The sequence below is a fragment of the Chelonus insularis genome, unplaced genomic scaffold (assembly GCF_013357705.1).
Source record: "Chelonus insularis isolate UGA/USDA-ARS -01 unplaced genomic scaffold, ASM1335770v1 contig_261_pilon, whole genome shotgun sequence".
NCBI lineage: Eukaryota > Metazoa > Arthropoda > Insecta > Hymenoptera > Braconidae > Chelonus > Chelonus insularis.
In genome coordinates, this window is record NW_023276453.1 from 249953 (window position 1) to 267301 (window position 17349).

General features: G+C 31.0%; 4 protein-coding genes across 9 annotated transcripts; 2 read left to right on the forward strand and 2 right to left on the reverse strand.

Annotated features, from left to right (window-relative positions):
- Positions 1-332: 332 nt before the first annotated feature.
- por (Protein-serine O-palmitoleoyltransferase por) lies at positions 333-2851 on the reverse strand. Its single transcript, XM_035079975.1, has 6 exons — positions 2600-2851; positions 2036-2237; positions 1698-1944; positions 1364-1491; positions 1083-1297; positions 333-1008 (listed from the first exon to the last, which is right to left on the reverse strand). The coding sequence occupies exons 1-6, from the start codon at positions 2787-2789 to the stop codon at positions 545-547; spliced, it is 1446 nt and encodes a 481-aa protein (XP_034935866.1). The 5' UTR covers positions 2790-2851; the 3' UTR covers positions 333-544.
- Positions 2852-3229: 378 nt separating this feature from the next.
- On the forward strand, positions 3230-8632 carry LOC118064983 (uncharacterized). 5 transcript variants are annotated; one of them, XM_035079965.1, is made up of 3 exons: positions 3230-3444; positions 3645-3823; positions 3898-8632. In XM_035079965.1, exons 2-3 carry the CDS (start codon positions 3743-3745, stop codon positions 8347-8349), a joined length of 4533 nt encoding a protein of 1510 aa, XP_034935856.1. In that variant the 5' UTR covers positions 3230-3444; positions 3645-3742; the 3' UTR covers positions 8350-8632. The 5 variants fall into 5 exon arrangements, with proteins under 5 accessions (XP_034935856.1, XP_034935854.1, XP_034935855.1 ...); XM_035079963.1 differs by having other exon boundaries at positions 3666-3823; XM_035079964.1 differs by lacking the exon at positions 3230-3444 and adding an exon at positions 3445-3497 and having other exon boundaries at positions 3666-3823.
- A 103-nt stretch (positions 8633-8735) lies between these two features.
- Positions 8736-11924, reverse strand: LOC118064984 (zinc finger protein 148-like). The gene is made up of 2 exons (XM_035079969.1): positions 11318-11924; positions 8736-10885 (listed from the first exon to the last, which is right to left on the reverse strand). The coding sequence occupies exons 1-2, from the start codon at positions 11685-11687 to the stop codon at positions 9513-9515; spliced, it is 1743 nt and encodes a 580-aa protein (XP_034935860.1). The 5' UTR covers positions 11688-11924; the 3' UTR covers positions 8736-9512.
- A 271-nt stretch (positions 11925-12195) lies between these two features.
- LOC118065004 (plasminogen activator inhibitor 1 RNA-binding protein-like) lies at positions 12196-16790 on the forward strand. Of its 2 annotated transcripts, none has more exons than XM_035079993.1 (6): positions 12196-12596; positions 13586-13742; positions 14005-14196; positions 14440-14523; positions 14612-15116; positions 15191-16790. In XM_035079993.1, the coding sequence occupies exons 1-6, from the start codon at positions 12341-12343 to the stop codon at positions 15287-15289; spliced, it is 1293 nt and encodes a 430-aa protein (XP_034935884.1). In that variant the 5' UTR covers positions 12196-12340; the 3' UTR covers positions 15290-16790. The 2 variants fall into 2 exon arrangements, with proteins under 2 accessions (XP_034935884.1, XP_034935885.1); XM_035079994.1 differs by having other exon boundaries at positions 12197-12596; positions 14452-14523.
- Positions 16791-17349: the final 559 nt, after the last annotated feature.

The following is a 17349-nucleotide window of genomic DNA, read 5'->3' on the forward strand; positions in this document are numbered from 1 at the left end:
GATATTATTTGTATTCAATTTCTATTGAAATGCCAAAAAATTGGCATCATAGTATTTATACACTGCATATGCAGCACTTAAGATTATAGATTTAACATAAGATATAGTAAAAGTGTATATTCGAATCTAAAAAATTTAAATAAATAACAAAGTCATTCTCGTTATTTTTATGTGACGATCAATCTCTAAAATATCCTGATAATATTCGAATGCCCTTCACAATTTTTTCAATCAGTGATAACCGATAATTTGAATAACAAATTTTAATACATTGCTCATTATTTGTTCAATATTGAGTTAAGTTTATCACAAAATCAATACTTTTACAACTCTTAAATGTTATATCAAAAATTTATTGTACACAATACTGCACTGCCTATAATACATTAATACATGTATTATCTAAATTTTCTCTGATTAGTCTTCTTTTTCACAGATATGGTTTCGACAAAAAAATTACTATATTGAATATAAAAAAGTACAAAAATTATAAAAAATATATCTATAATACTTTATAAAATTTAAGTTTCTACTCTAAGTTTGATCACTTGATGAAGAAGTAAATTAAGTACATTGTAAAGGCTACCCAGTGACTGGCAAATCCAAGATGTGACCATTTTTCTATGGTATGAGAGTAATTATATCCAGTCTCTTGTAAGTCTGATGTATCAAACATTAATCCTAAATAAGCTAAATGAAATACTGAAAGAGCTGAGAATGCAAAATTAACGAGAAAAACCCATCCGTTATTGTACCAATGTTTTTCATAACGGCAAATTTTACTATTAATATTTCCGGAAGACGATGGACATTCTTTTGCAGAAATACATGCGTCAAAAGTTTTAGCAAGAATATGTCGTAATTGAAATTCTACATACGTATATAAACCTAAGCTTAAAAGAACAGCGGCTAATTGAAAATTTAAACCATGGAGCAATGAACTGGTTAAATAAGTTAGAGCTACAGCATTGAATTTTCCTATGCTCCGAACGGCAGGACGGAAGATGTCTGCAATGAAAACCGATTTTAAATAGCAAATTGAAAACAATTAAACGAATACAATAATTATATCAGATAATTACATAATTTTAACCAAGTATGCATGGGAACATTCCAAGAAATTACAACTTGAACCAACGATCGAGGCATTTCAATATCAATTGGTCTGGTGATAGTTGTTAATGATGATAAAGATGATGGTGTACTGCCTCCTATTATAAGAAGGGTAGCAGATAAATAAGATATAAAATAATGGGATGTTCTGAATGATAATGCATCTCTATATGCAAGTAACCATCTGAAAAATAATAGTTATCATAAATATTGTTTTGAAGATGACTTTTAAAAAAATAGAAATACTCACTTTCCACCAGTAAATTGTTGGGCTTCTTCTGATATAAACCACTGAGTCCAACAATTAGACATTATCAAAAACGTTAGAGATATTGAGAGACTTTTTAATGTTCTAAAAATATTTAGTGGTAATGTTACCTAAAAACAATAAAATATGTGAATTGACAAGTATGAAAATATCTGAAATTTATTCATAATTTAGTATTAATAAATAAAGAAAATAAGTCAATTTTTAAATTGCTTTACATTTAATAAATGTAATCTACCAATGAATCGAATTACAAATATTTTCAATATTATTGATTTTTACCCTTAATTAATCTTCTTACTTATAAGATTCTTACCCAAATACTTTTTTCAGACTCAACATGAGTTAGTAAAGTGATGTAATCCTGGAATGAAATCCAGGGACCAAATAAACAAGTACTAGGATTAAAAATGTATCCAGCATATTGTAAAAAATTTGATAGTAATAAAAAAGGTTGTGGTGTACTAGTGGCTTTATCAAAAGACATACTAATGGCTTTCATTGCTGCTATCATGATCACACTACGAATTTTATGCCACGCTACGGGATCCATAGTATATTCACTGAAAGAGAAATCAATCAGATTCAAATATTTTAAGAGTGTATACTAATTATTTAATGATTTTCATGATTCTTAATTATAAGATCACTTACCAATATAAAATAATTACTAAACTTATGATAAACATTTCAATTCGATAATTTTGTAATGGCCTAAGTGGTAAGCATAAGCATCCATACGATATGATTACATAGATTAATAATAAGTATAGACTTTCAGGTACAAAGTAATAAATGATAAATATTCCAAAAATTATTGATATACTGTGCAGTAATTCATTTGATGAAATTTTCCCTGAAATTAGTAAAAAATATTCTTTACTTCTATAAACTTATTTTATACAGTTTATATTGATATTAAGTTATTTAAACTACTGGAATATGAAAGTTGGAAGATATACGGAAGAAGGTTTAGTAAGGGTTTAAGCAAGATGAGGTACGGATTAGGAATAGATTTAAAAAAAATTCGGAAAAATCTTAAAAAAAGACCGAACATATAAAGAAGCTTTAAAAAAGATTTGGAGAAGATTTAGAGAAGCTGTAAGGTTGAAGTTTATTTTGAACAAAGAATTAAAGATGGTAGCGTTAATTATTTTTATTATCTAAAAGTAAAATTATAATTCTAGAAAACTGGAATAAAATAATAGCTGCATTTACCGGCTTGTGTTATTAACAATTTGAATATAATGTTGAATAAAAATAATGGAAACAGATATTCAAGAGTTCCATAAACACTAGGGATTAAACAGTTTTCATAATTATGCTGAAAAGTTTCTGGAATTTGTTGTACTCTATCATAATCATTGCACTCACTACATTCATTATCGTCATAATAAGAAATATCCATTTTGAGTAATAAATAATATCACATATAAAACCACATCAAAGATTGAGTGTGTTCAGGACAACTCAAACAACTCAACATGTGTTGAGTCAACACATTTAGTTTGAACAGGATTACTGATTACAGCGCCACTACCGCTAAAATTTGAATGGAATTAATAAATTCAGTTCATATTAATGGATATTTATTATTCCCTTTGTCGTATTAATTATTTTTAAAAATAAAATTATATAAGCGTACGAATGCCATTTTTATATATACGTAATAAATATTTCATACTCCACGAGGTCATTCAGTTATAAATAATAATAAAATATTGACAATAATTTATTATCTACCACTATTAACATAAAATAAAGGAGGATTAAAAATTGATTGATGATTTGAGACGAAGCGGTTGTTGGATCACGTGACTGCCATGTGATCAAGTTTGAAATGGCGTCATGCGATCAAAATCAAACATTTCTTGAGAATATTGTAAATATTATGGAAGATTCAATTTTGCTATTATGATATTTAGACCAAATAGATATAGTTTTTATTTTTTGGAAGTTGGTAGCCATTTTTTCGAGTCTACAAAATTTCGAGCTTGATGGAAAAACTCGCTCTCAGTTTCTAAGTGAAGTTTAAGTCAGTTATTTACTTCAGTCACTGCCAGGTTAGTTTGTGGAGTTGTGTATTGTTTTATATTTCAACCGTTACAATATTACTGTACTTATAAGAACTTTATTATATTATTTCTAATTCAATTTTTTCATTATTAAAAACTGTAAATAGATAAATGTTTTTTTTTTGTATCAAAATATTAATGTAGATGTAATTTATTACTTAATATAGTATTTCTAACCTCTTAATAAGTATTTTATCGTTTCCCGCCAGTTATGAACGTGAAAGAAAGTCTAAAAATTACATTCAAGTAATTATCTACACATTCGCTAATATTCTAATAAATAAAAATGGATATTAACAAGAAGATTTCCGAATGGTGCCATGCTATCACAGCAGGAAATTTAAAAGGCATTGCATCTGACTTAAGGGTAATCTTACTATAATTATTTCTCTTAAATACTATATGAATAAAATAATTTTGACATAATGTTTATATTTTCAGAAAGTAGCTTATCAACATCAATCAAGTCAATTGGATCACTCTTTAATAAAATTACTTATCCGTGTGTGTCGCTTTGCAAGTGATTGTGATACATCAAATAATACTGTGGGCATGGATATATTTGATATCACTGAAGCAGCATGTTCAGCTTTAAGAACTATGCCAGTGCCAGATAATTTTTTCTCGGCAATATATCACGTTATCAAAACATTATTAAAGATGAAATTATATCAAGAAGCTCAAGAATTGAGTAAGTTCATTTCTTCAGGGACACTTTGGAGTAAAGCAAGCTCAAATATCACTAAAAATTATAATCAATTTTTTTGGATGTGGTATGATAATGTTAAATTATTACTAGATAATTTTTCTCCAAACAATTTAATGCAGATTGAAGTCATACTAGATTTGATACAATTTAATTTAAATATGGGAACATCAATGAAGATAGATAATCATGCCAATTTTATTTCAATTTTGAAAAATTATTATATCAAAATAAAAGCACTTGATGACGGAAAATATGAGAAAAAAATTCATATGATTACTTTAGATATTTTTTCTCGCGCTGATATTTATTTAACTGAGGATGATAAATTTAAAACATTTCAAGACATCATATGTCTAATAAGTGAAATGATTCAAAACAGAATAACAGAAAAGGATATCTTATCGATCAGCCGTGAAATTACTTCAATTCTGGATGTGTTCAAAAAATGCATGAAGACAAATGCAATATGTTACCTTTACTTCAAACTCATATATCAAAGTTATACAATGTTTACAAAGCCCGTTTGTGAACTAACTAAAGAATGCTCGACAAAAATTTTAATAAACAACATTAAATCAACTTTGCAAAAATACGGATTCAATTGTGGAATTTATATGACGTTGTGTCTCATCAGTAAATTTATAGCTCAAGTAATAAATTATTGGGTACAGGATTTAGAATTAAATTATACTTATAATATCGTGGCTTATCATACACTTCATATGATTTCACTAACAAACGCTTTAAGTAATTTATTCTCTGATTTTGACAAAGATTGTTCGTGTCAGCCACTTTGTGGTTTGAAAAAGGACCTCTACAACAATGTGTACTTGAAAATACAACCTCTGGCAATTATACGAAATTTAGGAAATTATTCAGAATCTAGCTTGTCAAAGGAATTACGTGATGCTACAATTAATATTGTGAAAGAGGTTATTTCAATAATCATTCATATAAAAGAGAATTCTTGTGAATTTTGGTTACCACTTTGGAGTGCGTTAGAATCTCGTATGTTAGTTATTGCAGGAAACACTGAAAAAATTGATTGTGATTTTAGTTGCTTGATGTACAAAATGTTATCTTCAAGTATTAATCGTTTAAAAGCCATGAATCCATCAAATGAAAAATTAAAAAATTCTTGTGAAACAATATTGCCATCAGCATTGCACAGAATATCCGTTTGTATGTATTTAGCCAAACGATATCACGAATCTATGATTGCGTCTTCATTGAATGCATTTTTTGGCTACAAAAATTCTGAATGTAAAGCCTTTCGGATGTGGGCAAATGTTAAATCTCTAGATCCAAGTGTACAAGATATAACTATTTTCCAGTTCCTACAGTCCAATATGAAAGAGTATGATGATTTTGGTATAAAAATTAACATTAAACTCTTGACTACTTTGGACAAAGAATTAATGTGTTTGAAAGAAATAAAAGGCCTTCAAAATCATGCTAGTAATTTATCTTCATCAATAATTGCTGTACTAGACTTTATGGAGTTGATGAATATGACTCCTATATCGTACATTAAAGGTGTTGTATTATTGGGATGTGATTTACTCAATTATAGATCCGATTTATCAATTCAAAGTTACATCAAAAAATCAATAGCTTATTTAGCAAAGATGGAATTAACAGCTAGTCATGAATTGTTAATTTCACACTTGAATTTTTTCAAATTTATTGAAACACTTCGAGAAATTCAAAATATAACAAAAAAAGAAATGGAAAGTTCCAAAATACGATTGTATGCTTCAAAGGAAGTTAAAATTACTGATCCAGCAATGAATGTTGTGCCAACTTATAACTTAATTAATTTAAAAACTTCAAAGGATGTTTCTGTACAACTTGAAAAAGTTATACATATATGGATAGAGTGTTTCAACAAAGGAGTCTTTAAGAGCAATGATGAATTTATAGATGTAAATACTTCTCTAACAATTGTTAAAACTGCTGCAGAGTATGCTAGTTTTTATAAATACAACAAATTAGAAATTAAAGCTTGGAAATTAGCATTTAATTTGGCAGAAATCGCTCAAAATCATCAGGCCATAATTTACATTACTGGTCGTAGTATTGCATCTTGTATGATGAAAAGTCAATGGATAGAAAAAGCTTTTGAGTCTATAAGTTATTTAAAAAATTCTAATGAAAAAAACGATACTCGAACTATAATTATTTTTAAATTAAATTTATGTAATTATTATTTTCACAGTGGGAAAATCCAAGAGGCAAAACACTGTTTAGATGAAATCATGTCTATGACTGAAATGAAATTTGCTCTTGCTAATTTTCCAACATACTTAATGAGCTTGGATATATTGCTATCACATGGATTGAATTACCAAGAAGATAACACGTTAATTAAATATTCTGAAACTCTTATAAAAGGATTATATACAGTATTAATTATTGAAGATAATTCAGATTTAAATATTCCACATGATCAACAATTATTTCAATTAGATACTGCTTTTAAATTTTCTGATCATGTAGCCTTGAGAATGAATAATTTGGTCGCTTTTCGTGAGATTTCTGCGCATCTTGTACGACGTCTTACTATGGCACAAAAGCTTGGCTCAACTTTTCATGCTGCTGAGTGTTTAAAAAATCTTTGTTATATTGATCTCTCTAGAAATCAACTAGATGATTGTGAAGTGAAACTTCAAGGACTTGAACATATGCTCCAGTTGGAAACGTTTGAAGCATCAACGAGAAGAAAAAACTCACCAAGTATCAATGTTTATAGTGAAGTTTCACCGAGCAAAATGGTTGAACCAGTTCGTGATATATTTCAAAATGATACTTCTCCTGTTCTTGCAAAGAAAATTTTCATTTCGCCAGATTTTATGGACCACGATAGAAAATGCAGATGCTTCCAATGCTGGAATACTTGTTATCAAAATTTAGTATTTTCTTGTACATATATTAGAGCTCAGTTATATGCATTACAAGGGCAAAACGAGAATGCACTTCAACATTTTTATGGAGCATTCCAGATAATCCGTAAATTATTAGACTTTTCCAAAAATCGTTACGGACATGAGTTTGAATACTACAATGTTGTGGAATATATTTTATTTCTCTTGGATCTTTTCCAATTTTTTGTACATTCTTTATTTATTGATCCTCAGGAAGTATTAAGTATAGTGTTTCATGCTATTGAGATTTGTGAGAAATACGGTATAATAAATCATCCTGTTTATTTTAATGCAAAAGAGCTTATCTTTGAATATCAATTCCAAAGTATTTTTAATGAAGATTTTTATTCGTCATACGTTGTACCAGATATTAATACTTTTGAAATAAATAATATTCATGAAGTCAGCCATGAAATAATAGACTGCTATACACCTGCCCGTCAAGTTGATCAAAAAGCTATAAGGCCACGGAGAAAAACACCACCAGTTATATCACTTGATAATGCTTTTGTTGATACGCTCGAAGATGATGAAACTCGTATCAAGTTGCTGCCGTTAATTGACAAACCTAAAGAAAAAAAAGAGGAGAAAAGTCTGTTGAAAGTCAGACCTATTCGAAGAAAACTTTCAGATACAGAATATTTAAGTTCTGATGGCAGTTCAGATTCACATCAATCTGATATAACTGAAAAATTAGTATCAGAAAAATCATCAACGTCGAAAAAATCTACGACTATTAACCAAAAGAAAGAAATACTTACTTGTAAATCTGAACAATGTAAATCGAAGAAGACTCAACCAATGACATCAAATGTTAATTTGAAAATTTATGACGACACTAATAACAAAGAACAAAGTAAGAAATCATCGTCACGGGTTAAAAGAAATACTCGAAAATTGAATGAAGTTGCAATTTCAGTAGAAAAAAAGGTATCTCATGAGAAGAATAAAGAAATTGATGAGATGGCAGACATTTTGGAAGAAATAAAAATAACTGAAACAAGTTTAAAGACCAGAAGTCGAGGATCTAATAGTAATGAATCTAGTACAAAGGAAAAAGGTAGCAGTTCTAGTTCTACAAGTTTAACAAGAACACAAAAACTATCGGAGAAAACGAAAAAAGAGATCGTAGCAGAAAGTGAAGATGAAGTGATTGATGCAAGTTATGTGGAAGTGAGACGCTCGAAAAGGATTAATAAACAAGCCTCAATAAGAGGTAAAACGAATTCAGCAAGTGTTCTAGAGCCAAGAAATTCTTAAAGTCGATTAATTAATCAATTAATATATATTTTTGTAAACAAGAAATATTTCTTATTTTGATTTCTGTAAAAAAAAGGACAAAGGAGTTTGTGTTTTTATAATTACAGTGGGTAAAAAAATAAATGTTTCAATAAAATTATTAGAAAATGTTTATTAAAATATTTTGTATATACATCTCGATAGAAAAAGAAATGATAAATCTAACGAGATAGAAGAACTTCAGTAAGATTAATTGTACACTTCCTGAAACTTAGATATTTATTAAACATGGCATAAATAGTAATAACTGATTTGTTCTTTTGTTCTAATTAAATACTGTACATACGAAAATTTGAATTAACACCTTAGACTATTTGTCCTCACACCAAGTCTCATTATTACTATCATTATTACTATTTAAATATCACACAGTTTTCCATTTCAAACGCTATTATTCTTCATAATAAATAACTAAATGGTAATAATAGGGCGAGAATCGTGGCTTTTATTTAGCTTTTGTGAAAACTAATAAATTTATATTTATTAATGTGATCGTACGATACTGCTTTTAAGGCACTAGAGAACTAAATCCAAATATTTTTATTTCTTGGAATTTTAATAAACAAAAATAAAAAAATTGCCATCTTTGGAATGAATGAATAAATTATGCATGCATTTATTTTTTTGTAATGAAATAAAAAAAAATCTTTAATTGAACATAGCGTTTTGAAATAATTCAAAAAAAAAAAAAACATTATCGTACTTTTTCCAGAAAAAGATTTATCACAACTCAACATAAGTATTAAGTAATTAACTTTCAGTTACAGCCATAAATATGTGTTATTGGAAGCTCCAAAATGTTTTTAATCATATTAATATTTATCAATAATATTTTTTCATTTCACTGAAATGCAAAAAAAAAAAAGAATATTCAACATTAAAAAAAGTTATCAATTATTTCTTCTTTTTATTTACAAACTTTGTCGTTAACTTTTTTTCAGTAGAACATAACTTCAGGAGAGCTGTCAATGAAAAACATTGTATCGCTCTCTTTGGAAGATTTTCAATTATAACACTTTGTAAACACGATAAAGATTGCAACAAGAGAAAGAAAAAAATGAAAAATCAACCTCGCACTGCTGTATTAATCTAAATAGTTTTCTTAGAAAAGTAGAAATCACAGTCTAAAGATGAGTATAATTAAAGTCGGAGTGAACAGCCTGGGGATCAATATCCTTTTCAGGATTCAAAGCTTTGACAGCGGCGGCTTCTTCTTGAGTTTTAGCAAGTTCCATCAATGCTAATGCTCCTAGCCATTTTTGATTATCTTCTGGTAGCGGTGGATTAATGACATTTTCTTCTTGCTTTACAACCAAAACTTTAGCACTAGAGTCATTACTTACTTTTTGTTGAACATTACGAATTGACTCATGATTTGAAGAATTTAAATTATAACTACCAGCTAACATAAGAACAGTGGGCCTTTTTTCATTCTCCACGTTCCTATTAACAGCCATTCTTCCTTGATCATCTTCGAGTCCTTTAGGAACTTCGGTAAATATTTGATTATCTCTAATACTCTCTCTATTCCAAGACAGTTCTGATATATTTGTATTACTAAGCTGGGGACAATTCATCTCACTTGCTACAGATGCTGGTGTACCCTCAGCATTAGTTCCAATAATTTGATGAGAATCCCAATGTACTCTAGATTCTATATTGGTCTCATCGAAAACTAATTCTTTAGCTACATTAATACCAACCCTTTCAGATCTACTTTTAGGTGAAGCCATGTCCCAGTTCAGTGGTTTACTATCGTAAAAACCTTCTTCATGCTTCTCCACACTCTTCTCGTTCAGAAAATCAATGTTGTCAGTTGAATTAACAGAAGTACTATTAGATTGAGTATCCCATCGAAGGGGTTTAGCCAACTGTTGCTCCAAACATGCCTCTCTAAGCCATCGTTTCTTTGGCTGAAGTCTATCAAACATTCGACGCACAGGAGTAACGGCAAGTTTTGAGGTACTCTCTTCATCTTCTGAATGTTGTAGAACTGCACAAGCTTCTGTACCTTCATCATCTTGACTATCTTCTTGGCTATCTTGACTTTCACTGCAATAAACTCGTTGATTAGAAGAGTTACGTTCCAAGTTTTCTTGTTCTCCAGAAGAATCCATCATTAAACCTTTTCTTGATTTAATTCTTTTGTGATTTTCTGAACTACTTTTCCACGGTTTTTTCTTTCGATCTTTACCAGTCGGTGTTCTATCTTCTCGTTCGCGAGCCATTTTATATCTTTCTAACCACCTTGTGACGTCGTGAGGTAGTTCCGTATTACCAGACACTGGTTTAAGTACAAAATCATCAGAACGAGTGAGTGTTGCGTAAGGATGATCAGGACAATGTCTATTAGCGTGAGTAAATCTCATTTCACATCCTGGACCAGTGCATAAAAATGGTTTTTCTCCAGTGTGCAATCGTTGATGAGTCTTGAGTTGCCCAGATTGTGTAAATGCCTTTGTACAGCCTGGATAATCACACGGATAAGGTCGTTCTCCTATAATAAAAATAATACGAAGGTAATTAATCAAGTAATTAAATAATTCAATTGAAGAAGTAATGAAATAAATGAAAATTGTGAGAAAGAAATTGAATTACAAGGTGTCAGTATTGAAATATTTCTTTCATAACAGACACATGTTAACAAAAGCTATATAGCTACACTCTCGAGTCATGCTGTTCTACACAAAGAAAGACGGGGAGCCATTTAATAATTTAAAGCGCGTGTGATGGCGGTTGGCGGGACGCGTGATTACGCGTGACCGTTACAATCAAGAATTACAATGAATCGTAGACAATAAATTATCATTCCATACAATTTAATTGGTTGATATTATATTCCAAACGTTTGAAATGATTTTTTTTATCACACGTTTAAGTCAATTTCATTCATAAAATTTTTATAGGGTCAATAAATAATGCTAATTACCTGTGTGTGTACGTAAATGAGCTTGAAGACTTTTCTCTCTTGGAAATACTCGGTTGCAAAATGTACATTTGATACTGCTTGGTGATGTGCTTCCTTGCATCATTAAATTTGTCAAAGCATCAGCACGCGGTCGACCTCGTCGATGACTTTCAGAGCCCGCTGATCGTGTTCCCGGGCCGGCTTTGATGGACGCCATGCCATGATCCCTGTACTCTGGTGATGAACACGAGCTCCCGGGACTCAAATTAACATTTCTTGCCTCTTCACCCCAATTCCAAGGATAAAGCATTGTGTCGCACATTGGTGGGCTTCTTGGCATCGCGTCGGCTGCTGATGAATGAGATTCCCGCTGTGGCGTGTGCATCTCCATCCCTTTCTCTCAATCAGTTACAATCAGAACAAATTTTGTTCTCACAATTGACTATTATCACTCACTTATTACGTTAACTTAACTGATCACAAGGTAATAATCGCTACCTTTCTTCCAATCCTGATTAGCAGTTTTTCTCCCGCACGAACAACCCCACGCTCGCGCCACCTCACCTATTTATTACTGGCCGCGTGCAACTGATTCAAACCGCCAAAATAATGTGGCGGCGAATATAATGGCGACATAACGACGCTAAAAGCAATCTCAAGCGCTAAAATCACATTCGCCTATGGCGTTGTCGCTTTCATGAAAATCGATCTTTATACTAACAAGCGACACAATTATAAATTGTTATTTAATTCCTAAATTGAATAAATTTTTATTACAACAATAATACGTAAAATAAAATTAGAATTTTTTCTTTCATACTGAAATTATAAACTAAATAACATTTAATTATCTAAATTTTATGGTGGGGGAATAGCGCGCTGGGTGCAAGACGATTATGCAGTCCCTCCCCAAGCCTCAGACCTCGTGGTAGGCAATCCTTGACTCGGCCATATTGAAATATTGGATGTCTCTGTTACACAAGGGCTCAAGAGTAGCCAAGAAATTTTCGCATAATCCTCGTCGAAAAGAGGATAAATATCGCCATGGAGAACTCATACAGCATCACCGTAACTAACAAATTCTTACTGGCCCTGGATGAAGACGTGGATCCTCTGGAATTGCTCAAAGTTCGAGAGCAAGAAAAGGAAGCAAAGAAGAAGGAAAAACTTTCGGAGAAAGAGAACAAAAGTAAGCAAACTGATGTCCAAAAATCAACCGGCGTCAAAACTCAAAAGAGTCGAGTAATCAAAGATGTTCAACAGCAACCTCAGAAGACCCAGGAGCCTAAGAAGGATCAAGGTTAGAATCATTTTATTCACTTGATTATTCACCTGACCTCGTGCTTGCTACTATGGCCGACTTAGACCTCGTGTTCACTCTCTACCGTCAATCATTTATTAATTTATAGCAATACTAATTCGACTAATAGTAAATAAACACTTGTTAATTTTCTCATTTCATATTCCACATCAATTATTTCTGGTTATTCAAATAGTTATTACCATTCTAGCTTGATTGCCATTTAGCTTTTAGTATTGGTGATTAAATATGAGCTCAATACATTTACCGGTATATTCGGGCGCGAACATTAACATTTCAAGCTTTCAATACATTACTGATAACAATACTATGTATATTGTGTCTATTTATCAAAATGTTTTTTTTAGTGTTCTTTATCAAAGACATTTTTTAAGTGAGAAAGATGTCTTGTCCATATAAGGATTGCCACAATGACTTGTTTTTTTTTCAATCAATTTTTATTTTTTCAGTAATAACTAATTACTCATAATTGACATTATTTTTGTGATTCTTCTCACTTTAATAACGACATATAATGGCTAAACAACAGCTGTAAGGGTCAAATAAATTTAAACTGTCCCATGTGCTCTTGCAGTAGCCAACATGTCCGCCATGAGGAATGATAAAAATACAACTATCACCTTACCTCCCACCGTAGTTTTCTATTCAAGATACATAAGTCGTTCTACATAGTAGTTTTTTTTATTTCTTCATCAAAATTATAACTTTCACAAATAATCATTTTTCTGTCCTTTTAAATTCTTCTGTCAACATGATTTCATACAAAAGTACACTCTAATTTAATCAAATATCTAAGAATGGCAATAATTCAATTATTCTAATCTTTCTATTATATGAAAATGGTGCATTAATTATTTAATTATGAAGTGTTATAAATAATGAAAAATCATATGATGTCAGTATAAAATTACACAATAGATCAAGGATCTGATGAATCACGTGATTGTTATCTCTTTTTTTGCTTTCAGTTGAGAAAAAATCAACTCAACCACGATCGGGTGGTGGTGATCGCAATGTCAAGTTCTCCGGCGAGTCGAGAGAAGATCATAACAATAGACGTAACCGCGAGGATGGTGAACGTCCTCCTCGTAACCAAGGTGGAGAAGTAAGACGAGGACCTCCTGGGTAATTATTACTTTTATTTTAAATATGTTATTTAAGGAGTTTCATAAACAATAGATTAATCTAAGCATTTACAGATATTGAGAAATATAAAAATTTCTAAAAGTGAAATTAAACATGAGCTTTATGGTATCATGATTTTTACATTAAAATTAATATTTATCAATTACCTTTTTTTATTAATAAGTGATTATTTATGATTCAATCTCATTAATAATTGATGAAACATGCTATAAATAACTAATAAATATTTGTTATTTAATAGAGAGGGCCGAGAAAATCGAGATTTCCGCAACTCCAATGATCAACGTGGAGATTTTGGTGATCGTCGTCCACGTGGTGGATCTCGAGGTGGAGCAGGGCCACGTGGAGGACGTGGTGGACCACGAGGTCCTCGCAGCGGTTTCGATAGTCGTGGAAAAAGGGAATTTGATCGGCAATCTGGCTCTGACAAAACGTATGTATTTAATTTTAATTGATTTTATGGTGATTTACGCGCGACGAACAGTGTTACTTGGCTTGAATAGAGTTTAATATTCCTATAAATGTTTTCCACGTGTTAAGTCTTTTAAATGATTTTATTTTATGTCTGTACTCAGGCAATCGAGGTAAGCGTTTCAGCCACGTAACACATATCTAATATAGATCTTTCATCGCATTTTTGCGACGATTGATTTATACCATATATTAATGATAACAGGCATGGTTACAGCGGAGTGAAACCAATTGACAAGAAGGACGGCGCTGGTAGCCATAACTGGGGAACTCATAACGATGAAATTGAGTAAGGGTCAAGTTTATTTCATGATAAATCACAAAAATAGTGTCATAAAGAGTGAAATTAATAATAAAACTTCTTGTCATTTTATTAGAGAGAGCCTTAATCCTGAAACTCAGGACTGGAATAATGAGAAGCCTGATGGTGAGACAACTCAACCACCTGCCGAAAATAAAGATGCCGAAACTCCTGTTGATACTTCCACTGAGGAGAAACCTGCTGAAGAAGAAACGAAAGAGCTTACTTTCGATGAATGGAAGGCTTTGCGTGGAGCACGTGCTAAGCCTACTTACAATTTGCGTAAAGCTGGTGAAGGTGAAGACCTGAGCCGCTGGAAGAAGATGTATGCTCTTGAAAAGAAAAAGGAAGGCGCTGAGGAAGATGACGATGAAGAAGAAGAATATGATGCTGCTGCTGAGTATCCTCAGCGTGTTGGCAGACAAAAGCGTGTTTATGACATTGAGATTCAATTCAGCGATTCACGACGTGGTGCTGGAGGTCGTGGTGGACGTGGCGGTCGCGGTAATCGTGGAGATCGTCCCAATGGTCGTGGATTTGGTAATCGTGGTGGCGCACCACGAGATGAGTCTCGTTCATCGGTAAGTTATTGATATTTATTTGTATTAATTTTTATTAACCTGGAATAAATAATAATATGAGATGTTTTTTTAAGGATGTTAAGATTCCAACTGTAGATCAAAGGTCGCCACGTGGTCGTCCTCAGAATGCTCCAAAAGTCGACGATGAACATGATTTTCCCTCACTTGGATAAGTTGTATCCATTAATCGGTGAAGCTGAAGAAAAATAGCCAGACCCACACTACCATATACACTAAACCACCAGTGAAGTTAAAACGATCATTACTTTAAACTAGACCTGCTACTTTTACTATATTTGTCATCACAATCTCGCATCGTTATGAAAAATAATAATTATTCAGTAAACATATACGTAATAATACATCGATACGTATGCACGCGAACAGAAAAAAAATTAACAGATGAAAGTAGGAGAGAAATCAAGGAGAAATTATTTTTTTCTTGCAGAATTCATTTGTGCAACGTTTGTTTTGTGGATCGCTTAAGTACTAGTCTAAGAACTCCTGCGAGAGAATACAGAAGATTAAAACCTACAGAGATAGAGTGAAATAAAAACTTACTGTAACGTGAGAGTGTGAAAGAGAACGACAGATTTCTTTCTTTTTTTCTTTTTTTTTTTGTATTGATTTATGCTGTGTGAATGTTATAATCAGGCGAAATGAGGACATTCAAAATTCCTCAATAAAATGAATTAGATTTTATGTTCATGCGTAGCATAATGATTTAATGTTTAACGTATGCGATAGATTGATATTTTATGAATTTCGTGCAGTAACAGAAAAAAAAGAAACAGTAACCAAAAGTGCGAACGAACGAGTAAGATTTTTACAATAAAACCTGTGAAAAAAGCGGAGATTGCAATGGCATTCTTAATTATTTTGTGTCACATTTGAGGGCCTAATGTAGGCTGAAAATAACACCGATTACTTATATAAAAGCTTGTATAAATACTTTTTAGACGTAAAGCTTCAAGAACATTTTTCGTTTTATAATTTTTATACGGTGTTTGAGGCAGCCTTTCTCTGTATTAAAGAAATCGGTTATCATCTTATGCCGTGCTCATAATTTAAAGGACTTTGAAATATATCTTTCTATATAAGAAAATACAAATATTTCAAATCCTAAATTGTCTAGTTAGAGATTAAGACGTAAGTTTGGCTTATATAGAAATGTATAGGAATAATTTCCCCAATTAAGATATAACCAAAATCTTAAGATTATAATTAATAAGCTGACCCATTGCCCCTCTCCCATGTATACAAATCATAACAATTTCGTGAGAGCAGGTTCATAAATTTGAATTTGTATTTAAAGATTTTAAGAAACATTAGTGATACAAGTAGCGGGTAAACAAAAAAAAATGTAGAAAAATATTTACGCGATATAATATTAATGATAATGATGTATTTACGCATCTATCATACTCAATATTGAACCGCTACATTGGTTACTTATTGTTTGTTATAATTAACAAAAGAATGAGAATTGATAAAAAAAAAAAAACTTAATAATTTTTCCATAATGGAAATTCTCACTGTGAATATTCAAAACAGTTCCGTGGCTTTGGTATATCTGTAAATAACAATCATTTACAATAAATAGTTTCGAGACTAGCTAATAAATGCTAATTAGATCATGTCGAAAAAAAAAAAATTAAATATCTATTAATGGGCTTCAATGATGCATTTATTCATCACACAATCTACTTTAGAGTAAAGTATAAAAATATTATATATTTTTCATAATTTACGCGTCATTTTTAGAAATATTTTATTTTCGTTGTCAGTAAAAAAAATAATTTTGCGTTTGTAGAAATAGTACATGACTAAGTAATTTTTTTTTTTTTTAAATACAGCTCGTAAATTCGATTTTATTTCTACAAATTCATAATATATTTAGCACGTATAATATAAATTCCAAATGATCATAAATTTTCCCTCCATTAAATTCTATGTTAGACAGCATTCCTAACATTTTTTAGTGTATTATTTGGGTTATTTTTTAAAATTACTTCCTTTAATAATAAAAAAAAAAACCTGACTTAGTAAGTAGCAAGAATTTCATAAATTCCATTTTAATTGAATACGTAATTAATAAAAAAAATCAATAAGGAAACAACTGTCGACAATTTATAATTAGCGCGCTAGGCTAGGGATTTTTATAGGTGGACGTATTTTTGGTTTTTTTTTTAATACAGAGGGCGCCAAGTATCACCGACAGAGGCGACAAGTG